The sequence below is a fragment of the Macrobrachium rosenbergii genome, chromosome 8, assembly GCF_040412425.1.
Source record: "Macrobrachium rosenbergii isolate ZJJX-2024 chromosome 8, ASM4041242v1, whole genome shotgun sequence".
Classification (NCBI taxonomy): domain Eukaryota; kingdom Metazoa; phylum Arthropoda; class Malacostraca; order Decapoda; family Palaemonidae; genus Macrobrachium; species Macrobrachium rosenbergii.
The window spans coordinates 67,157,445-67,182,614 of NC_089748.1; the positions used below are offsets into that span (position 1 = coordinate 67,157,445).

The 25,170-nt window shown below is 40.3% G+C and overlaps 1 protein-coding gene across 4 annotated transcripts in view; it reads left to right on the top strand.

The window, feature by feature from the left end:
* Window positions 1–25,170, top strand: part of SerRS-m (Seryl-tRNA synthetase, mitochondrial) — a 73,059-nt gene that overhangs the window by 23,779 nt on the left and 24,110 nt on the right. For all 4 annotated transcript variants that reach the window (XM_067107908.1, XM_067107906.1, XM_067107905.1 and 1 more), the window contains exons 2-3: window positions 12,186–12,755; window positions 23,060–23,174. In XM_067107908.1, the coding sequence (XP_066964009.1) occupies window positions 12,211–12,755; window positions 23,060–23,174 (660 nt within the window). In that variant the 5' untranslated portion in view covers window positions 12,186–12,210. The remainder of the gene's footprint in view (window positions 1–12,185; window positions 12,756–23,059; window positions 23,175–25,170) is intronic.

Here is a 25,170-nt window from a genome sequence, read left to right on the forward strand (position 1 = left end):
ATAATGTAAACACAGCAAAATATGAATTCTTTAAAGAAAATATAGTAAATTAGTAAGATTTTATTCAATCCCTGGTCTTTTTTGTGAAAGACTCAAGGGGAGGGATGAAGGTATAACTGTCATTAAAAAAAGGGTTAGCACGTAGCTCAAGAGCCTCTCTCTCTCTCTCTCTCTCTCTCTCTCTCTCTCTCTCTCTCTCTCTCTCTCTCTCTCTCTCTCTCTCTCTAATCTAGGTTATGTTCTTTGTATTTCATATTCTCTCTCTCTCTCTCTCTGTCCTAATCTAGGTTATGTTCTTTGTATTTGATATTCGCTCTCTCTCTCTCTCTCTCTCTCTCTCTCTCTCTCTCTCTCTCTCACTGAGATAGATTTTTATCCATATGTAACATATGGTTATTTGTAGTTTTATAGATAAACCGGATGTTACTTTGTTCTTAATTTTTTCATATTTTGCATGCTATAATTACAACATTTATACATTTCTATAGTAAATTATGTAAAATTTTAAAGGAAAACATATCAGTTCCCAGTCTTTTCTGAAAACTTGGAGCGAGGGGGTCATGTAATCTAACTGTCAATTATCTTGACATATTGACCACAAGGGGAGGAAATGTTGCCCACTCATGGTCAGATATGTTGCCCACTTGGTGGTCAAAATACCGCTGCGAAGGTTACTGAAAAATCTCTCTCTCTCTCTCTCTCTCTCTCTCTCTCTCTCTCTCTCTCTCTCTCTCTCTCTCTCTCTCTCTCTCTCTCTCTCTCTCCAAAGATACTCAGAAAGTGAGAAATGGATAGACAGATAGATTGAAAAGAGTGGTTGATAGAAAGATATACTCTCTCTCTCTCTCTCTGTTTTTGGCTGGAAGGATTAGAAGTACAGTCATACCCCGAACTTACGTGAGGTTAGGTTCCAGAACCCCTCACTCAGGGTGAATTTTTGCGTAAGTTTGGCACGGTTTCTAAAAATGCTAATAAATGCTTATTTCTAAAGTTTAAACACTAAATATGACCCTATCATGCTCCCAAATTATTAAGTTAATTTTAAATGAAATTAAAGTTACTGTAATTTCATTTAAAAGTTAGCTTAATACATTACCCTTAATAAAAGAAATAAATGGTTGACATAAAAATTGAGAGTTGGAAGAGAATTTGTCTCTCTCCCCTTCCAAACGATCTATTTTTAGAAGTCGTCTCAACCTCTTTTTAATGACTTTTTTATTTTGCGTCTCTTTCTCTTTGTTCTGAAATAGTTTTTCATTAACAAACAGTGTTTTTTATTTTGACTAATACAGCTCTTAGTTATTATGTCTCTTGTGTTATAGAACGTATTTGCAACACTAGCGCATTTACACTTTGTAGATGGTACAGGTCAGATTAGATCAATTTAAACTATCTACTGTACAGGTAAAGACGTACAGAGAATTAATAAGTTGTAAAAATGTGTGAGCGCTATGAACGAGAGAGAGAGAGAGAGATAAGGGTTGTCTTTACTTAAGAGAGCGAAATTATTTATTAATTTTTATGGAGACTGAGAGAATAACACACACGAGAGAGAGAGAGATATTGTTCTTACTTGAAATATCAAGTTAAATTATTTATGAATTATTACGGAGAGAGAGAGAGAAAGTTAGTTATTCTTATGTTAGATATCAAAAGATGGAAATTCAGTATTAAACTAACTTTTACATGAAATTAAAGTTACTGTATTTTCATTTAAAAGTTAGCTTAATACATTCCCCTTAAAAAAAGAAATAAATGGTTAACATAAGAATATAGGAGTGCATGACTTTCTCCCCCCATTCCACCGATCTATTTTTAGAAGTGTTCTCAACCTCGTTTTTAAAAACTTCTTTATTCTGTCTCTTTCTCTTTGTTCTGAAATGCTCTATGTTTTAGAACAGGGTATTTACAATTTGTAAACGGTACAGGTAAAATTAGATCAATTTAAAATTATCTACTGTACAGTTAAAGACATGCAGAGAAACAGTAATACGTAGGTTGGCTAACTGTGAACGAGAGAGAGAGAGAGAGAGATAACAGGTGTCCTTACTTAACAGAGTGAAATTTTTTATGAATTATTACACACACACACACACACACACACACACACACACACACACACACACACACACACACACACACACACACACACACACACACACAGAATTACAAGAAAAATTTGACCACTGATTAGCAAGACTCCGCTTCTTGTCACGTTAAATGACATGTCTGACAGCTTTTGGCTTTGACCTTCTTACAAAAGACAAGGGAAGAATTTGTTTGTTTAAAATAATATGAATTTTGTCATTACAGTTTTATTATTATTATTATTATTATTATTATTATTATTTAATTTTATTAATCTTATTAATATTTGAAAATTAGTACTTATTATTAGGTAAAAAGTGTATTTATCATACAAATAAACGTACCTGTATATGTGCCATAAAAATTCTCTCATCTTGCTAAAAGAGAGAGAGAGAGAGAGAAATTATTACTTTTAATAATATTTAATGTTATTTAATTTACACATAAAAGCTTGAAAATGTATAAATTACATAAAAAATTAAACATAAACACTTTTGCATGGTTTCTCAGTGTTCGCAAATGTTCGTGTGTCTGTGAAAAACTCGCGTATGACCATTAGTTAGGTTCCAATGAAAAATTCATGTGTCTGTGAATTCGTGCAACTCGAATCATGCAAGTTTGGGATATTACTGTATGTACATATATATATTTTTAAGGTAAAATGTTTAAGATGACTTTGAAATGATATTAATGTCATTTCAAAGATTAATACAGTAATAGGATAATAGTTTAAGGTATATTTGATGTAGGATGCTAGTTTAAGGTATACATTTGGTATTTGAACTTTCAAGACAGGCATTTATCAGTGTTTTTATTCACGGGGGCTTGTGGTATGCATCCCCCTTTAGTACGGGGGGGGGGTTTACTGTAATGGCTTTAAGTAAAATTCTGTCAGCGTTAATTGTAAGTTAGCCTTTCAGTTCTACCCTAACCCATTCCATCCCATTCAAGGGTGCTGTATCCTATCTGACTTCTAGATTGTTGTGGCCATAGCCTGGGAACCTTGAGACCCCTAGAGCATCAGACCCTCCCATTTTCTCAGATGATCTTTAGTATTGCAAAGGAGTTCTTGTATAATATCTGGTAACCTTATGCCAATATTTTCAGTATTATATATGAAAGTAAATACAATGCATGTACTGTATTCATATTCATAATTCCTAATTATATCCAACAAGTAAATTAACAGCCCAAATGGTCTTGCAATGTGGATGTCATTTATAGCAACTGTGGGTTGCTTAATTTTTATTAAATTTTTGATTTAGGTTTATGCATTTCATAAGTTATGCAGTGTCATTGTATGATGACACCAGTTTGGATTTTATATCAGTTTATTGAGAACATTGATTCACATTTTTAGACTTTCGTAGGGCTCATCCAAAGGGTTAACTCTTAAATGAAAGTGAAAATTAGAGTAAGGTGAAGAAGTAAAAGGCAGAAAGCAATGCAGCTATTGGCAGAGGGACACTGCATTGAAGCTTTGGTACCATCTTCAAAATGCCTCATAAGATTTTATTGTAGTTGGTACACTATGATGGCTAATGCAGGAAAAACCAGAAACTACATGTTCTGTTTGGTCTTGGTGCACTCTGTATAATTTTGGTATGTGAGCTGTGTGAACATTTCTGTTTCACCTAGGTAATGATTTCAAATGCCCATCCAGAGATGACAAATAAAATTTTTATACATGTTTAGAAACCAGCTTACTGGTATACTGTATTTAAAAGAAATTGCTGTTCATTTCTCATTTTGATGCACGATATACACAAGGATATCCTGACCTTCATTGACTTCAGTATACTGGTTTTTATTTAATGTTACCAATAAGTCTTACACCAAAAGATTGCCGGTTTCCTTTGAGTGAGACACAAATGACACTCAAACTTTTGTGGAATAGCTTACAACAAAAACCCCCCAAAGGGGGATGTTGCTGTCAGTGTACTTCATGCGATGCACTGTAGGCATTACATAAGGTTCTTTTCAGCATCTGTTTGGCCACTAGATGCAACCTCTTTCATTCCTTTTTATTGTACCTCTTACTTTCCACACTCTCTTAACAATTGTTTCACAGTGCAGCTGTGATGTTTACCTCCTGTTATATCTTTAAAATCTTTTTACTCTTAGTTTCTCTTTCAGTGCTGAATGACCTCATAGGTCCAAATGATTGGCCTTTGGCATAAATTTTTCATTCCATTCCATTTCATACAACAAAAAGCAGTTTTTGGAAATTATTTTGATAATTGTGAACAGTGACGTATACCTGAAGGGGTCCAGTAATCATACAGCAGAGGTTCCTGATTGTGCAGGCCTCCAAAAATGGTCCAGATCTGGACAACCTACCATGTCCATACCTCTCATTTTCCAAACTTAAGGTAGGAATTAAATTTAAGGAAGTCTGGTAGGGCCAAGGAGGCAAATTTTATCAGCCCAGGTAGGATTGTGCCTTAAGTGAGGTTAGATTAGGGGTGGGATAAACCCCTTCCATCCATGGTAGAACATATTGTTCTAAGTGAGGTAGAGTTATGATGTATTTGTAGACATGTCAGACTAGTATAGTTAGGGTAAACATGTACTTTGAAGATAGAGCTGTATCAAGCAGACTAGGTTAGCAAAAGTACTGTATGCTAGTAATAACCTTACTTTAGCTCCACCATGGCTCAAAAGTTTGAAAGGGGCTAAAATGTTGACTGGATATAAAGGTCTGTTCACAGTTTCCTGTATTTTTATTTTTATATAAGCTACTTACAAAGTAATCACATAGCTATTAGTTTTTATTATCGGCAGGTAGAATTTTGATATTCACGGTAGCACTACTTTTGTTTTGGCAAGGTGAGTGACCCCACCCACTTTCGGGGTAAGAGAGGGACCAGCTTAGCAAACGAACTCAATATATTTCTGCTGGCTGATGGCTGTGGTTACAGTGATTGGCAGCAGCGGTTTTTTGAAATTTCTGTTCTCAGTTGATCTTGGATCATTGGTATAGTATTCGCTTTATGGTAGCCTTTTAGGCACAATTAGTTAATGTCAGGTTTTCTTTGAAGACTAGTATTACCGAATTTGACAATTATTTGGACTTTCTTTGACTCGATTTGTCAGCATGTCCGACTCGGGCTCTCAAAGTGTTATGTATTGTAGTAAAGGCTGCAATACGAGACTGAATAAAGCATGTTATGACCCTCATACTGTCTGTGCTCTTGCAGGGATCAAATTTGTTCCCCTGAATTGACCTGTAATGAGTGTGTCTCTTGGGATCCAAAAATATGGAAGACCTTGAATAGTCATTTGACGAAATTAGACAGGGATAAAAGGAGAAAATCAACAGCTAGAGCTAGTAGTGAGGAGACTTTAGCAAGTCAGGTGTCGGCAAAATCTTTGTCTGATAATTCTGATTCTTTATCCTTTGTTCCACCTGATCTCATGTCTCAATCTACCGATTATTCCGCACCCTGGCTCCCTTACTCCTGATCCCAACCTCATTACCAGCCTTGAATCGAGAATTAATCTTAAGTTTGGATTACTTGTCGACATGATCGAGAAAATTGGTGCTTTTGTTAAAGTCCTAATGGACAAAGTGAATGTGAAAGGTGATAATGAAGTGTTAGTGGAGGAGGTGGCTGTCTGTCCTGCCGATTCTCCTAGGCCAAGAGCCCTGGCAAACTCCCCTAAACCTGGGAGGAGCCAAACTGGCAGCCCAAAGGAGGTCGGTGATGTCTACAGGCAGCTGCCCCCTCAGTCGTACCTGTTGCCGATTCCCAGGTTACGACAAAGCGCTGCTGGAAAGGTGTCTCTATGGAATTTGACTGTCTGTCTTCTAGTGTTTCCAGCAGACTCCAGTCCTAGGCACCAATGGCTAGGTGAATCTCGTCCCCTGAAAAGAAGCGCCGCGGGCACTTCTCAACCTTCTGCTGTTCCGATTAAGAAGGCTAAAGAGGCTTCTCCAGAACGTCTTTCTTCCTGTAGCTTCTGGGACAGTCCGGAACGTTTCTTCCAGGATCAACCAGTGTTAGTGGGACAAGTTCTACCTTCTAGGCACGCTACTTCTTGGAAGAGCTCTTGGGCATCGAGAACTCGTCTTCTTCTAAGCTTGCGTCTTTTGCTTCGGAGGACTTGCCGAGACAGGTTGTGATGTCGGAACGCTCTCCAGCACCCATACGCCCAACTCCTGTTCTTGTAGCGCCTGTACAATCTGCTGTTCCTGAATCTTCGTTGGCGGAGAAGTCGTCTGTGGTGCCCAGTGGCACCAGATCTTCCTTCTCCAGTGGTTCACGATGCTTCTTCTGTTGTAGCTCCCTCTGAGCGCCATTCATCTGCTGTGCGTCCATCATCTCCTGAGTGTCTCTTTGCTGAGTTCTCTTTGGCTCCCGAGCGTCCGTCAACTCCCGAACGCTCATCGGGTCCTGAGCGCCCATTGGCATCTGAGTGCCCATCGGCTCCCGAGCACCCACCGACTTCTGAGCGCCCATTGGCGCCCATTCCCCTCCTGCAGCAAGACGCTCCTTTGGTGCCCAAGGTTAGTACCGCTTCCAAGTGCCCAATTTTGTCTGTTTCTTTGGCAGAGCCTATGTCTTCTTTGGTTCTACCTGCTCCAGCTACGACAGTTGCGCCTTCTGTTTTGGATCCTTCTGTTCAGTCGACCCAATGCAAATTGGACAATATCCTGGGCTTAAAAGCCCATCGGTCCCCCAGCCCGTTGCGGATCTGTCGCCAATCTCTTCAGAAGAAGAGGAAGTAGCGGACCCTGTTTCCCTTCCATCGGTGTACGCCTCCTTACTCAGTTTTCTGCTGGTGACTTTTCCTGATCACTTCTCTCCTGCAGCTCCGGCTTCGGCTTACATTATGGATAACCCAACGCCTTCTTCAAGACTGCCTAAAATGATACTGCCCTCTTCAGCTAAGAAGAGTCTCCGTGAAGTGGAGAACTAGCTCTCCGTCTAGGCTGTCGCAGAGAAGATATCTTTCCTATGTGACTGGAGAGGCTCCTTCCATGGGAGCGCCTGCCTCCTCCCAGGGAGACTTCTCTAGTTCAGTTGACTCCTCCAGGCAGTCGGCGTTCAATGCAGCCAAGATTTTGTTCTTGTCCTCGGAATTGAACCATCTGATCAAGCATTTGTTCAAAGTCTTGGAAGTGCTCAGCTTTCTTGACTGGTCAGTAGGAGCTCTTGCTCGTAAAGTGAAGGAGTGCCCTCATATCCCTGAAGACTTCTCTTCAGATTTTTTGGGAGTCATCTCTTGCCTGGATAAGGGTATTAGAGACGGCTCTTTTGAGTTATCCTCCCTTTTTGCAATGGGTATCCTCAAGAAAAGGGAGCTTTGGTGTTCATACATCACGAAGGGAGTTTCTCCCTCCCAGAAGTCCGCACTCCTTTTCTCACCTCTGGACAAGAAGCACCTTTTCCCTCAATCGACTGTGCTACAGATTGCGACTGATCTTCAACAGAAATCTACGCAGGATCTCCTCACACAATCAAGAAGATGGCCTAGAGAGTCTCTGGCTTTTCCCCCCTAGGACAGTTTCTCCTGTTCAACCCCAGCCCTTTTGGGGTAGAGGCAGACAAAGAGGCTTCCCCAGACCTCACGGAAATGCTCATTTCACCCCCAGAGCTATCAAGAAGTCCTCCTAAAACCACCTGCACGTAAGTGAGGATCTAGTCCTCCGCACACCTGTAAGAGTAAGGCTCCTACTTTTCTGGGAGCGTTGGAAAGCAAGAGGAGCGGAGAGTTGGATTATCCAAGTTCTAAGAGAAGGCTACTCAATCCCGTTTCTGGAAAAACCCCCCCTTGAGCAACAAGCCTGTTTTATTGACGACCTATACTCTGCAAACTCTGAGAAGTTTTCAGCCCTCTCCCAAGAAGTGACAGCTGTCCTCATAAAAGAAGCAGTCAAACTAGTCGAGGACCCCTCATTTCCAGGGTTCTACAATTGACTGTTTGTATTCCCCAAAGCATTGGGGGGCTGGAGGCCAGTTCTGGATGTAAGTGCTCTGAACTTGTACGTACAGAAAACCAAATTCAAGATGGAGACGTCCCAGTCCGTCCTTGCATCCATTCGTCTGGAGGATTGGATTATCTCAGTATACATGGAAGACACCTACTTCCGTGTCCCAATCCATTGGGAGTAAAGGAAGTTTTTAAGGTTTGTGTTCCAGCAAAAAGTGTACCAGTTCAGAGCCCTTTTCTTCGGTTTGTCGACAGCCCCACAGGTATTCACGCGTGTTCTTGCCCCAATGGCAAAATGGTTACATCTGATGGGAGTCAATGTTTCATTGTATCTCGGTGATTGGCTTATTCGCTCCCAGTCGAAGGAAAAATGTGCAGAGGACCTTCACAAGACCCTTCTTCTCACCCAGGATTTTGGCCTCCTGTTGAATTTCCAAAAATCTCAACTGACTCCTTCTCAGGAGGTAACATATTTGGGGATGAGGATAAACTCTCAGAGTTTTCGGGTTTTTCCCTCCCCCCAAAGGATAAACTCCTGCCTTCAGAAAATAAACAAGTTTCTCGCCCTTCAGTCCTGTTCTGCGAACAATTGGATGAGTCTGTTGGGGACTCTCGTCCATGGAGCAGTTTGTGTCCCTAGGAAGGCTTCACATGAGAAACCTACAGTTCTTCCTGAAAGTCAACTGGAACAGGAAGAAACACAGATTCTTTCGTTTTTCCAATAACAAAGGAAATAAAAGAAGCTCTGACCTGGTGGAATTCAAGAGACAAGCTCTCTCAAGGGAAGTCACTTCTCCCTCTGAACCCCGAACTAGTGTTTTATTCAGACGCGTCAGACGTAGGTTGGGGAGGCCTCCTGGGAGACAAAGAAGCCTCAGGCCTGTGGACTTCGGAACAGATGAAGTGGCACATCAACATGAAGGAATTGACAGCAATTCACAGGGGATTGCAAGTGTTTGCATCGGAGGTGTCCGGGAAGACAGCGTCCGTCTATTCGGACAACACCACGGCTCTAGCTTATATAAGAAAACAAGGGGGAATTCACTCTTTCTCCCTTTGCCAAGCAGTAAGAGCCCTTCTCATTTGAGCGGATCAGAGTCAAACCCAGCTCCTGACCAGATTTATTCAAGGGAAATGCAAAGTTTTAGCAGATAAACTCAGCCGTCAAAGACAAGTGTTCCCCACGGAGTGGACTCTAGACCCTCTAGTTTGCATAGAGTTATGGAAACTGTGGGGAAGACCGATTCTAGATCTGTTTGCGACTGCAAAAAATCGTCTCCCCCTGTATTGTTCGCCAGCGCCAGATCCACACGCTTGGGCAACAGATGCGATGCTTCTGGATTGGTCGAACATGGACCTTTACGCCTTTCCCCCATTCAAGATGGTGAGAGAAGTGTTAAACAAGTTCCGAAGTCATCAGAACCTAAAGATGACGTTAGTAGCCCCATTCTGGGCAGCCCGAGAATGGTTCCCGGATTTGCTGGAGCTTCTAGTAGATTTTCCAAGACTATTACCTCAAAAACCCAGTCTACTCAGACAGCCACATTTCAGAAGGTTCCATCAAGGACTGTCCACTCTGGCTCTGACCGCATTCAGACTGTCTTCAGATTGGTGCGAGCGAGAGGATTTTCAAATGCAGTAGCGGACGCTATTGCTCGGTGTAGACGACTTTCCTCGAGCAACGTTTACCAAGCCAAGCGGACAGTCTTCCGTGACTGGCGCAGGAGAAACAACATCTCGTCTTCTAAGACGTCTATACATTAGTGGAAATCATTGATATCCTTTTATATTTGAAGTCTACCAGGAACCTTTCCACCTCAACCATTAAAGGATACAAAGCAATGTTGAGCTCTGTTTTTAGACATAGAGGTTTAGATCTCTCCTCTAATAAGGACCCTTCTGATCTAATCAAGTCGTTTGATATGACCAGCCTGAAAGATAATAGGCTAGTAGCCTGGAATTTAGACGTACTTTTGCAACCATGCTTTGAACCTATGCAGTCTCTCTCCTTAAGGGACCTTACTAGGAAAACTCTGTTCCTAGTAGCGTTAGTGACGGCCAAGAGAGTCGGTGAGCTTCACACTTTAGATAAAAAGGTTGGTTTCTCTCAGGGTAATGCAATTTGCCCATTTACCTTAGGATTTTTAGCCAAGAATGAGTCCCCTGCCAACCCCTGGCCTTGCTCATTCATTGTTAAAAGTTTAATAGATATCTTAGGTCCTGACGAAGTAGAAAGGACCCTTTGCCCTGTAAGGGCATTAAGATACTATTTACTGAGAACGGAAAAGATCTGCGGACCGTCGAGCAACCTTTGGTGCTCAGTTAAGGATCCTTCTTGCCCTCTTTCATCAAGGATTTAATTCTAGAAGCGCACTCACAAATTGACGAAAATACGCTGCCCATAGTGAAAGTCAAAGCGCATGAAGTAAGGGCAGTTGCCACATCCCTGGCTTTTAGGCATAATTTGTGTATTGCCTCTATCTTTCAAACAATATTTTGGAAATGCAAATCGGTTTTTACAACTCATTATTTGCGTGACATTGAAACTATCTATGAAAATTGCAGTACCATTGGGCCTATTTCGATTGCTGGTATGGTGTTGGGAGAAGAAGTATAGGAAGCTTCCTTCATCCTTCCTATTTTTTCGCCTTGATTCATGGTATCGAGTCATAGGGAAGCCTGGCGGTACTTGGTATTTGGAGTGCTCACCAGTTTTTATCCACAATGGTTGGGTAATGGTATGGTGTAATGTTTGGCTACAGGGAATTGTGTTTTGTTTTATTTATTCTCTGGTTGTGTTTTTTCTGGTACTGTGCCCAGGGCAGGGGCCGAACTGATTATTCTTTATATGTGATTGGACACTCCTTTGCAACAAAGGAATTCCGCTATGTAGCGGGCGACTCCTGGCTATACCACCATGTCGCTATACGTTGAGATGAGCACCATCCAGAGGCAGTACTTTCCTGTAGCAGCTCTCTCAACAGGTAAGGGACCAGCAAGCATTTTAACTAATGCTAGCAATATTCTGTTTCTTTACATTACTAATTTTAATGTATTAGGATAGATAACCCATGCATCCCACCTCCTATAATGATCAAAGCCCTCCCCCCCTCCCTCCCCTCGTATGGTTGGAAGGCATAAACATATTGAGCTCGTTTGCTAAGCTGGTTCCTCTCTTACCCTGAAAGTGGGCGGGGTCACTTGCCTAGCCAAAACAAAAGTAGCACTACCGCGAATTTCAAAATTCTAGCTGCCGGTAGTAGAAACTAATAGATTTGTAATTAATTGGTAAGCATATATAAAACTTTATTTTATTATAAAAATTTCTTTTTTTTTAAGTTTTACTGTTTATGGTTATATACTTGTTTGTTGATTTAGTTTTATTTATAGTTAGGCTTCTCATTTCTTATTTCTTTTCTGTTTTCTCTTTAATTAATTAAAATCAAGAGGTTTCTGATTGTTCAAACGCCTCAGCCTGAAGATAAAGAGTACAGCTCCTAATTGAAAGGCTCAGCACAAAGAATCTGTTAAGATGTGATTAGAAATCATTAAAATACAAATATTTAAGTATGTATTTCCCAGCTAAAATAAAAGAATGTTGTTGTGGCAAACAGATTTGCAACATTTATTCATGAATGCTCATGTGTGATTCCAAACAAATACAATTTATGAATGTTCAGGTGGGAACAAGTTGGGACCAATAGTGAAAGTTCTATGTTAAGTTTTCCATGGTTATTTTCCATTACTTTAATGTGCTCCTTAACTGTGATAATGATAGGTCTTGAAAGTACAAAATTTTATTACGCTAAATGGGTTTTATGGAGTATATGGCTTGCTGTTGATGTCTTAAGAATAGGCATATACTTTTTTCTTAGTTTTGAGAAAGCACCAAATGATAACATCAAAGTGTTAGAACCATCTATGAGCCACTAAAATGATAGAAAACTTATCCATAACTTCATTCATTGAGTTGTCATAGGGTAAGAAATAATCTGTACATGTGGGACATAGAAATAGTTCTAAATTTTTTATCTGTAGCTGTGAGACATAGAAATAGTTTTAAACTTTTATCTGTAAAGTTTAAACATGTGTGAAGCATTGGGTTGTAGGATATGAAATGGATTATTTTAAATTTAATATTTACATGCTTATGAACACAGTTTTCAGGAAGTATAGGTGTGCATTATGTATCAGAGGTTTATACAACATTTAAAGTATTGTTCAAAAGTAAAGGTGAGATACGAAGCATTGTCATTGTGTGAATCACGAAACTTTTGTTGTGGAGTGGTTAATAATAGCACAAGTGGAAAAAAAATGAAACCAAAACTGAATTATGAATATTTATGTGACCCTCAGAATTTGAGTCATATAGAAAAGTTAACTTTCCTTAGAAAAGGTGTGGGAGATATAAGAAAGATTATTGATTTGTATAACAAGGTGAAAAGTCTTCCAGCTGATGCACAAGAGAGGCAACTGTTAGAAGAAGAACTAGAGAAAGAAGCCTGTTTGATCCCAAATGAGGCAAGTCCTCACTTGTTTGAATATGGTGAGGAGGCAAGACTTATTGAATTCGTTAATAAGAAACCTGAATTTGATTTTGAACCCAAAGAACTGCATGAAATTGGCCAGAAACTAAATATCCTCCGCACTGAAAACCTTGGTCTCCTGAATGGATCTCGCAGTTATTTCTTCAGAGGAGCTCTTGCTGACTTAGAGCAGGCACTTATAAGGTATAGTATGCTATTTTAGATTTGTTAAAAATTGTTTCAACTCTTGTTGATTTTTGGGAGAAAAAAGTTAGAATCCCAAGAGGACAGCATTTCAGGTTTATACCAAACTTCTTGTAAGGTTTGGTTATCAGTTGCAAATAATTTTTATTCATTTATTATTTCCTTAATTTAAAGTTTCAAGAAAATTATTTTACTTCTTACCTGACGTTTTTAGTTCCTTGAATTGATACTGGTTAATGAAATATTTCATAGTTACAATAACAAGGGCATGTCCATACAAAAGTCATTTAGTTGTTGACAGATAATACAGGATATTAAAATGCCCTAATTTTAGTTTACATTGGAGTGAACACTTCTTTTTTTGTGTCCTTGTATATACTGTAGGTGGTAACTAAGAGTAGGCATGTATTATATGAAAGAGTTATAAACATTCAGTGCATAGGCTATCCAGTCAATACAAGGAGCACCTCACCCTCCACATTGCAAACTTCACATGTTGGTTTTTATTTTTTATTACCTGATTGTATTAGCTGCACTCCCTCTTTCCATATTTTATTTTTGTTTACTCATCCTTCAATGAAGAATTTACTGTATAATTATAGTAGTATATTGAAAGTTTTTTTTATAGCTTAGGATTTGAAGCAAATAGATAAGTTATATATCCAAGAGCACAGTTGCAGTGGAATTTTTGGGGAAAATAAACAGCAGGCTTTTCTGTAATGTTAATTTTTCCATTTGTTTTTGTTTATACAGTATTTGTGACTATGTAGGTATTCCAACATTAATAATTTCATTTTTAAAGATGTTCCTTACACAGTGAAGTTTTTTATTCAGCTTTTGAATTTGTATTTTGAAATACTTTAAGCATTTCTCTGAATTTATCATTATAAATTTCTATTCTATACTCGCCATTCTACATTCTCTTTGATAAGAACGTGGAATATAGGAGGGATGCAATATAAGAGAAATGAGCCAAAGACCTGTGAGAAGTTTGTGTAAGATATAGGTAAAATAAAAGGAAGGATCAGGATTGGGGTTTTCATTTGGTCTGTGCAGACAGAAGGATCATGTGTGACAGGTTACCTCTGTATGATAATACTATAGATGTCAATCTGTATGTGTGATTGTGTGAACCCATGGGTGGTGCCTGGTTCATCCAGTGCTCTCAGTATACAGGCAATCCCCGGTTTACGACGGGGGTTCCGTTTTTACGCCGCGTCGTAAACCGAAAATCGTCGTAAACCGAAAAATCGTCGAAAATCGTAAAAAATCCTAAGAAAACCTTATTTTAATGCTTTGGGTGTATTGAAAACGATGTAAACTGCATTTTTATTGAGTTTTTCAGCAAAGAAACCTCAAAATTTTGATTATTCTGCCATTTTGGAGCCATATTTCCTCTGTCGGATCGGCGTATGACGCGTCATAACCCTGGAACATGCGTCGTAAAACGGGAAATAATTTTTGATGAATATATTTGAAAAGCGTCGTAACCTCGGAACGTCGTAAGCCGGACCCGTCGTGAACCGGGGACTGCCTGTACACATATACAATTCCCAGATTGTACACTTGATATAGAAGATTCATGCATGGAAGGTCATTGTGCATTAATATAGTGCTGAGTAACCTGGCAAGCCAAGTGTCTTGGATCTGATTACCTCACTGTTGTGTAGATCAGAAAGTTCCCTTTGCTCCAGCAGATCTGGCAAACTGCTTTCCCATCCTTGACAAGCCAGAGGATGTTCTACATGTCCTATTCTTCCAAGCTTTTTGCTAAGAGTAGTTTTTGCTCAACGGAACAGATCATTCATGGTTTCCCATTTATGATTTCTGAAGAGTAAAATGGAGGTGGCAGTTGAGAGGAGGTGTTCTGATAGATAGGACATCTTGATCCACTGTACAGTCTCCTTAAAGTCCTCTGGGATAAAGGGAACCACAGCCAAACCTTTGGGATGCTGCCCCTTCTGTGTTCGGTGTCAGCAAGGGCCTCGCCTCCATGAAACAGAGACATGGAACCCAGACCTTTCCTCTGGGAAGGATTAGGAGTCTTTCCAGTCCTTTTGGCCTTGCCTTCCAGCTCTGGCTAGGAAGGGAGTTAAGGGGGAGAAGAAGGGAGGGGGATGCCAAAGTTGGCAATCCCTCTCTCCAGCTGCTGTAAATAGGGGGATGACTTTCATGCCATTGGGCAATGAGGCAGGGATGGGCCCTGTGTAGTCTTTGCCTTTCAGAACTGTTACAGATTGTCTTTCAAGAACTGACCCCATTCCGTATCTCATTTAATTGTACAGTATTATTCCCAACTTACCCTCCAGGATCTCTGGAGGATGTTAGAGAAGAATGTAATAGAAGGCATTGATGGAAAGAGCATATTCCATGTTTGATTCCATTAAAAAGGGTGACTTCATGTTTTTAGGGAATCTGGACTCTTACTTCGAAGTGTCTGCCCATCAGTCCTCCAGGAAGTACTTCCTCTTTTTCTGCGAGATTGTCTACCAGTTCAAAGCCCTGTGCTTTGGAATGCAAAGGTCCCCTAGGTGCACACATGGAGTCAGCTTGGGACAGTTTGCAAGGTATATGCTTGCTGTGTTACCCGGGTGATTGCCTAGTTCTAGCATCCTCTGAGGTGCAGTTGGGATCTCAGTGAACTGGGAGATGTCACAGTTCATGCTGATAGGGCAGCAGCAAGCCATACTGTCAGACTTGTGTCAGTCATCTCAAGGTTGTTTCAGCACAATTCTTTTGGTGTGCAGGTAAAGGTATGTCTTATTTACTGGTATGAAACTTGTTGAGCAGTGCTGAAACAACTGTGTTTTTCTATTAATTTGTGAAGGCTTGCCGAGTGTTTTTGGGGAGGAAGAAAGCAGTTGAGTCTGAAACTCTTAAGTTTCTACCTCCTTGATCAGGAGGAAGACTACTCAGTTGCCAACCTAGAAGCAGACAACTTCAAAGCTGAATGAACATAGAGGTCTTTAGTAGGGTTCTTTACCTGTCTTGACTTAAGTTTCCTCTAACAGTGAGACATCTGACTTGACAACCAATCATAACATGTCTCACTTGTAAGCGAGTAACCTGGGTGAGACAAGTGTATAGTGAAAACTTGTTGGCTTCGGATGGCCTGGATAACAAACCACATAAAATCCAGGCCAGGGTTTTCAGGGAGTTTCAGAGTGAAAAAATGCCAGTCTTAGAGTGACCTGCTGCTGCTAGCCTGTTCCACATCTGTGTCTGGTGACTGGCCTGTTCATTGGACTTACATGCCATCGAGGATTCCATTTTGCTTTTTAAGGCCTATTGTTTTCTTCAATTACTGATGCCATCTGACTTATATCAAAAGATTGAAGTTATGGTTCCAGTCATGCAGCCATCAAGAGTTTCTGCTGTACCTGCGGCTGTTGATTGCTTGTCACCTTCTCATGGGTCCAACTCCAAGTATCATATGAGCAGAGGTGCATTCTCTTCCACAGAAGACCTTGAGGAGTTGTTTCCTAGGAGTCACCAGCCTTTAGAATTTGTGATGATCTCCAAGAATGATTTTGGCAAGGCTCCGGGCAGTCATCAGCATCATGATTGACATAATGATGACCAGGCAGATCACTCAAAGCCCTCTTCATTTTCAGGTAGGGACTGTTCTAGCAGTTGTAGCAGTCCATGACTGGTCATTTGCAGGCAAGAAGAGTAAAAGCAAATTTTTTTGACAAAAGGCTTCTCTGCCTAGGAGTCATAATGAACATCCTAAAGTTTTACTTGCAGTAACAGTAGAGTTACTAGCGGATCCAGAAAAATTTCATGGGGGCCACCAATTTTTATATTATACACACACATACATGTATTCATTATTATTATTATTATTATTATTATTATTATTATTATTATTATTATTATTATTGTCTTATTTATTTTCCTAAAATTTTATTTCTATGATAGATTTGTTATTTTTTCCCCCCATTTTTATATTTCTCATTTATGTTATTAGTATCTAAATCTTCAGTATTATTATTGTGCCATTATTTTTCAAGGGGGCCACGTGCCCAGGTGTCCCCCCCCCGATCCACTAGTGAGTAGAGCCAAGGACTCAGTGAGGAAGTGAAATTTATCCATTAAACTGTTCACCAGCTGTTGACCAGCCATTTGTTGCAGGATAGAATACATGCCTTAGCTGACAGATGTATCTTTGTCCTCAGCTCCCACAGGAGCCATGAGGCAAAGGGAGAGATGTTTACTGTCTCTTGAGATCTCCCCAGCTATTGTGACCATCAACAAAAAACCAGCCTTATAGTTCTAAAGATGGTAACTGTTACTCCTAAGACTAAGTTCTCTCCAGTAACTCATTAGATGATTTGATTTGACCAGAGATTGTGTTCTCTTGAAGAAGAGCCAGAAGCATGAAAGGCTCTTTTTCCAAGGGTTCAGAGTTGGCCTGCAAGGTTTTTGATTTTTAGTGCCATAGTGATGCCACAGAAGCATCAGCTGTTGAACTGCTGCTTTAGCAGTTATCATGGATGTAAAGTTGAGGATGGAGGGACAAGCAATAGCAAGAGTTACAATGGGCGAGTGGCTGTCTTACACTCTTCACCGTGTAACCAAGTTGTTGCTAAATGTACTGTATTCGAGGCTGTTCCTTGAATGCACATCAAGAACTATAAGTTAGAGAGATTTGTAAAGTGGGCAGTAGCTTCATATGTGTCTTCTGCAGTCACCCCTCACACCTTTGGAAGCTAACATTAGTTTTATTGGAGAGTCTTGTCTATGGTGAAATTGCTTGAGTGAGTTTTAGGTTTTATTTTATAGTTGATGAAAAAGTTAAGTCTTCAGGGAAGGTTACTAAGGCCAGGACAGTTCTGTCACATGACAGGGCCTCTGATTGTGCTCATTTACATAATAATGTAGCTGCTGGCAATTAATGTAATGAAGAAGCAGGACAAGGTCAAAGGATCTCTCCAAACCCTTCTCTCAAAATTTAAAGAACTAAGGGTTTCAGATTTGATGGACCCATTTTTGTTTCCAAAAAGCTAAGTCAAGGAGCTCTCACTGAAGTTGACATTGATGATGAGAGAGGCAACAATTTTTAATCTCAGTGGTATGACCTTTTCCAGACAGTTCTTTACCCCTGCCAGGAGGAGTTATCAGAGGTTCAGGCAGCAGAGGATGCAAGCTGAATAAGACGGCAGTCTAATGGGAAAGTTTCCTGCTAAGGGTAGTTGAAAGGAGTGAGATTAGTCATCATAGTCTGTCAGTTCTTCAGCCTGTGGTGGCTTGTTCCCAGACATTTTAGGGATTCTGGCAGGAGATAGGAGCAGAGCTGTGGGTAAGAGGTCATCAGATTTACCTACTAATTTCCTGTACTGGAGACAAACCTCTCACATTCTTCACAACCACTGGACTCTAGGATATATAGAAGGGATTCTCAGAGGTTCCAGGTGAGATGAAGTCATGTTGCAGAAGCAGGACTGCAGTGCAGAACCTTGTGTTTGGTGCAGAAGGCAACAGGAGGATGGTAGCTGACAATCAATTTAAGCTTGCTGAGTGAGTTTCATTAATTCCATACAAGAGACGTACTGTAGTTTGCAGGTAACTAATATACACATCTCACATGAATGGTAATTGCAAGTCTGCTCAGTACTTAGAATTTACCAGTACACGCACCTTGTTTTACTCTCTTTGGGGTTTACCGCTCCTCTGAATAACCACTTGAGATCACTGATGCTTGATCTCTGACAAGTACAAATATCCAAGAGCTCTCCTGGAATCGACTTACCCTCACAAATAACCTTACAACATTCAGCAATTCTACTTCCTATCTAAAGTATGATTCAGACTAGTAGCGATTGATGTGGTTGTGGTTACTAATTATGATCGATATGGCTTTAGTCCAGAACCTTGACCTTTCTGGAAGCCACACCCAATTCAGGAAGTTGGCCTGTAGTGTAAGACGCAGCTCTGGGCTTCTCCATGAAAGGCGGCAAGAACGAAGAGGAACTCTTGGAGGAAGTCTTACACTGCAAGATCTTTTCTATTACCTGAAAATGTTCAAGGATCAAAGAGGTCAGTTGAAACACTACTGCAGGTTGTGTGAAGTGGCCCAAGCTGCATTTTTTACACAAGAAAGTATCCAGTCTGAGAGACTCGGCAAAAATAAAGTGGGAGCTTCTCCCTGTCAAAAGTTGTAAAAAAAACTGACAAAGGAGCGTATTCTTCATTGGGGTCTGAAGAGAGACCAAAGCCAAAGTGGCTCCTGAGGCGGTGATATTGGAATACTCAGGAGTAACTGACGGAATGAGGGCTGGAGCAGAAATGGTGGTTGATGGACAAAGAATCACTGATACATCATGCACAGAAGTCCAGGTTCAACTCTTGATAAGTATCAAGCATATTAGAAAAACTTGAAGATTGTACATCTTCTACAGGCTGGGTGGAAGCTACAAGGGTGATTGAAGTCTGAACTGTGGACAACTGCTCCTTACACTCTGCAGATACTGATTCCCACGAATGAGAAATTGAAGACTCCTAATGGTGCTTCTGCAATGGGGAAGTAGCTGACAGGGAAGAGTGACTTAAACACTCCTGAGAAGACAAAGAATGTGTTGCGAAGGTGAGTGGTGTACATTTGAAAAGTGATGAGTGTGCAGATGGTGAGAACTTGAGCTGCACAGTGATAAATGGCATGGGAAAGAGCAATGTGCAAGAGAACAGCACATATGAGTGGCTCAGTGTAGAATGTTTTGGTGACGAATGGTGCAGCAATGCATGCTGCTTATTGCATGCAAAGTGATCCCATTACTTCTCCTTGGATACAGCCAAAGCAGAAAGTACAGTAGTGGAGAACATAAGACTGTTGAACAATCTGTATTGCGATCTTCTGATTTTGAATGCAAACAATCACTGTTGGCGCCATGTGGAATTGAATCATTGTCTCCTCAAGGAAGTCTCAGCTATACATGGAGTGGAGTATTACACATAGACTTACTAACATCACTAGAGGATAAAACAAAAGAATCTAGCTACCAAGTTACCAACACAGCCACACTAAGGAAAGAAGCCGATAATGCTGACCAACTCTTCCCCCTAGCACAGCTGGAGTAACCCTTAGGTGAATGAGATCTGACACCTCCCCAGAGTGAGTAGAAATAGATTACTATGGGAACAGATCCACACCACTCCCCAGCTTACTGTGATTTCCAGGAGTGCAAGATTCAGAAGGAGCATGACTGAGCATGTTGACAGCAATGCTAGACAGTAGTGGAGGCACCATCCCATCTGCAGGGCAGTTACCCAAAATCAAGCAAGCATTTCAACTGACTGCTGAATAACCTTTTTAACTCCAGTTAATTATGTTTCATATCTATTCATCCAGCTATCCTGGTTGAAAAGGAAGCTTGCACTGAAGTTGGAGAACAAGAATACAAAGAGAAAGACTGACAGAAAGGCAGAGAAGGGGAATGGAAAAGGCTTAAACTGTCTGTCTTTTACCAGCAACAACCTTAGCAACATCATACTGAGAAGAATCATGCTTTTGTTGCTTTATCAGTCTGTCAGTCTCCCCCCATTTATGATAATTAACCCGTAAGAGGTTACATACTTGTAAACAAGTTTTACTCCCTCAGGTTACAAAAAATTTAAAATTATTTTCTTGGCTTAATCAGTGCCAAATGGTCCCAAAAGAAAGAAAATAGTATTTTAAAGGCACACAACCCACAATTAAAGGTCCAAAACCGGAAGTTTGCATTGGGGCATATCCCCTAGCTGGCTGCTGAGACATAATCCTTGTGGTATTGTACATTTTTGCTTTTTCTTGACTCTCCATGCCTCCCCTTATAGGTTCCTTAACCCTTTAATGCCCACTGGACATATTTTACGTCGACAAAAGTTGTCTGCCGGGTGCCGAGTGGACATAAAATACGTCGACTACAAAAAGTTTTTTTAAATATTCGCGGAAAATACTTACAGGCTTCGTTTGCCAAAAATTTTAAATCGCGCCTTGAGGGATGCTGGGAGTTCACGGATCATGCTGATGTTTTGTTTACAAGCGTGATCCAGCTGCGCATGCGCGAATTTCTTTCTTCTCGCACTACAAAGCATCAGTGACGCATTGTCAGAGAGCGATTTCTTGACGCATTCGTGTTTTGCCGAACTTGTGCAAGTGTTAGCGTATTTGTGACACAATAGGACGTACGCAGAGATGTTCCAACGTCGTCAGGACTCTGAAAGGTGCGTATTACCTGTCGGTAGTGAGCGTGTGAGATGCGTTTTAGACTTGGATGCTGGAGAGGGACCAAGCACCCAAGGTGATCCATCTTTTCAATGCCGTGTTGCGAAAGTGACCGTGGGCCCCAAGGGCCGTACCCTGTGCCTTTTATGACCCCTAGGAAACATCGGGGTGTCCTGAGAGGCATTCGTAAACATTTGGGAGGCCTCCAACAAAAGGACATTGATGAATACTTGTTGGAGCTTGATCGAGAGCAGGTGGAAAGTCCTCATTTTGATGGCAGTTGGTCATCTAGTGACGAGGACATCACGCCCGATGTCAATGATGACGAGTATTTTCCCCCAATGTCTGTACGAGAGCCAGAGCATGAAAGTGAACTCGAGTTCAGTGCTTATGAGGGAGAGTCTGAGGAGGAGGAGGCACCGATTGTGGCTGGTGGGGACAAGACAGAAAGTGATGGTGAAAGTGAGGGAGATGGGCCGGTGTTGGGGTGGGGTTGGGGGGGGGAGTGCGAAGTCGTGCCCGTAGAAGGTCGCAACGTCGCAGCAGCCTAGGTGAAGGCCGTTCGTCCAAAAGTGATGAGGGGTGGTTGGAGGACCCCACCACACCTAACATGCACCCAGTCACGGCAGTACCTGGACTGACCGTCCCTGTGCATCTCACTACACTGGGGTTCATTCAGCTCTTACTTACGCAGGAATTGCTGGAATACCTCATTGCAGAGACGGCGGATTACGCTCGGTACTGCCGTGAAGAACTGCAGACGACGTTGTTGTATCGATGGTGGGGCTGCAACCTCACGGACATGGTGCATTTTTTGGGGCTCCACATTTTTTTTGGAATGATGCCTGCTGCCGATGTCAGGCAATATTGGAGGCGGAATTTTTTTATTAAGTACGCCCAATGTGCCTGGCATTATGCCCTGTGATAGTTTCCTGGCATTGGACAGGTATTTCAACGCCTTCAACCTTGGCAAGTTACTTATATAAGAATGTTATTTTTATAATAAAATTAAGTTTTATATGTATTTAACAAGTACAGTAATTACAAAATCAGAGCCCACCCTCTTCCCCTCTGATGGACATAAGGCACAAACAGAATGAGGTTATCTGCTAAATCGTTCCCAGTATTCCTGTTAGTGGGTGGGACTGGTCACCTATACTAAACAATCAAAGTGCTACCGCGAATTTTGAATTTAAGCTGCCGCGCTAGTTAGAAACTATAGCTATGTAATTATTAGGTAAGTTTATATAAAACTTTTTTTTTTATAATGTCATATTTCCAAGTTTGAATGTTTTTTGTAGACATGAAAAGGCAGTTAGAAATACACTTATCTCCCACCTAACAATTAAATTAATATACTGTACTCTTTGCGAATGTCTCTTAGACATCAATATTCATAAGTAATCAATATTCATAAGTACAGGCAGTCCCCGGTTTACAATGGGATGACGTTCCGAGGTTATGACGCTTTTCACATATATTCATCAGAAATTATTTCCCGGTTTACGATGCATGTTCCAGGGTTATGACGCGTTGTACGCCGATCCGACGGAAGAAATATGGCTCCAAAACAGTATAATAATCAAAATTTGGAGGTTTTTTGATGAAAAACTCAATAAAAATGCAGTTTACATCATTTCCAATACACCCAGAGCATTAAAAGTAAAGTTTACTTAGGATTTTTGATGATTTTCAACGATTTTTTGGTTTACGACGATTTTCGGCTTACGACGCAGCATAAGAACAGAACCCCCGTCGTAAGCCAGGGACTGCCTGTATATGGACTTGCTGAACAACCAGCAAATTAAGAGAAGTGCTCTGCCAATATGTAATGAAGGATGATAAATTAGTGGATTTATTTAGGTTTCTAAGCTGTCAAATTCAGAAAAAAATTTAGTCACACCTTTAGTTCCAGGATCTCTCTTTGTGAATAGAGAAATTTGAATTAGCAACAAAGTAGACCATGAGCTAATATATTACTAGTAGATTATAGAATGTTGCATAGATCTAGGCAGAACCACCATCTAGTAAATCTGGATCCTTCAGGGTTTACTGTACTTATTAAACACGAATAAGGTTTAAAATGTTGTATTTCTTTCAGGTATACGGTTTCATATTTAGTGAAGCAAGGATTTACCCTTATGTCAGTTCCAGACCTCCTTTATTCCAGCATTATTGAAAGCTGTGGCATGAGCACTAGAGGAGAACGTACCCAGGTCAGTGTATATGCAAAAACATATGTTTTGAACTTAACTGTATATCTTTTCTGTTGTATTCCATGGTAAATTATTAGCCAAGTCTTTCCATGTCATGTGTGGTACAAAAATGCTTCAGTAGCGATGAAATTTCTTGTATGTTATCATACTAATGTTTATTTTCATACAAGTAATGGGGGTCAAAGATCAAAATTATGGCAATGCATAGAGGAAGCAGTGTTGGTTCTTCAAGGCTTTGGTAATCGAGGAATAAGTATTGTCAAAGATGATTAGTTTTTCTGACTTCAGCTTCCAGTTACAATTGAGCATTGCTTGGCCATTCTCTTGTAGTCAAATGTCAGATCCTTTCTTGATTATAGTGTTTGTACAGGACATAATTTTTCTTGATTATAGTGTTTGTACAGGACATAATTTTGTGTGGAGCCAGAAAGCTTCCTGTGTTTTCCATGCCCAAAGAGGAGTAGAATCCACTTAGGCATCCATAAAAACTTCCATGAGAGGAATCCCCATAATGCAGATTGTCAAAATTCTAATCTGCATTGAGTTTGAGATGATTTTCCTGGCTGCCATTGAAAACAAGAGTAAAATATATTATTTTGCTTATTGATCAAGGGAAGTAGGCACTCTTGTGACTTATAATTTTGTCTTACAGACGGAGTAATGAAGTTGGATCATGGTATTTATAGAGAGCTTTCATTTACTAAAAGGCAGCAAGTTTTGGTTGTCTGGGATAATTTTTGACTTGGCAGAACAAGTTTGTTTTCAGCTAGGTGAATGGCTGGGAGTCCAACACTAACTCACCTTGCACATCTGTAACTATCATATTAAAGCTTAAAGACAAACCCACTGTTACACAAAGAATACATCTTAAAGCTTGAAGGTAAACCCACTTTCACACAAAGAATACATCTTAAAGCTTAAAGATAAACCCACTTTCACACAGAGAATACATCTTAAAGCTTATAGATAAACCCACTTTTGCACAAAGGATACATCTTAAAGCTTCAAGATAAACCCACTTTTGCAAAAAAAAAAATACATCCTAAAGCTTAAAGACAAACCCACTTTTGTACAAAGAATACATCTTAAAGCTTAAAGATAAACCCACTTTTGCACAAAGAATACGCCTTAAAGCTTAAAGACAAACCCACTTTTGCACAAAGAATACATAAAAGCTTAAAGACAAACCCAATTTTACACAAAGAATATACATAAAAGCTTAAAGACAAACCCAATTTTACACAAAGAATACATCCTACAGCTTAAAGGTCAGCCCACTTTTGCACAAAGGATACATCTTAAAGCTTGAAGACAAATCCACTTTTGCACAAAAAATAACATCTTAAAGCTTAAAGATAAACCCACTTTTGCACAAAGGATACATCTATGTAAGCTTAACTGTTGTACATTTTTTTTATGATCAAATTGTAATTGCTCAACTATAGTTAGCAACCAATAACTAACAGCTGTAGCATGCACATACTGTGTTTTATCACTTGATAAATTGAAAAACTCCAATAGATCATTTTAAATGGAAAATTGACTAGTAGTTGCAAATCCTAGGGTGTAATCTTGAAAAAACCTTGAGAACTGTGTTAGAGCACTGCAGGAATATGGAAAACAAGGAATATTGAATGATAAATACTTGAGGGTCTAGGGTAGGGGTTGGCAACCTCTTGGCGAGTGTGGGCCAGATAGCTATAAAGTGTCTTGGAGGAGGGCAATGATATCAGAGTTACTATAAAGATTGCTCAACGCCTTAAACCAGGTAACAGCTGTTAGATAATTAGTGTCCTGGTGTTAATTTGGCGGCCAGAATGGCATCCTTTGCGGGCTGGATATGGCCTGCGGACCAGAGGTTGCCGACCCCGGGTCTAGACAGTTGCATATGTAATGAGACTATTTTCTGTCTAACAGACAAAAGGCAGGTGATACTGGTAACATTGTGGACTGCAATTAGGCATGATAGGAAGAATGGACTGTGATGAAACAGTTT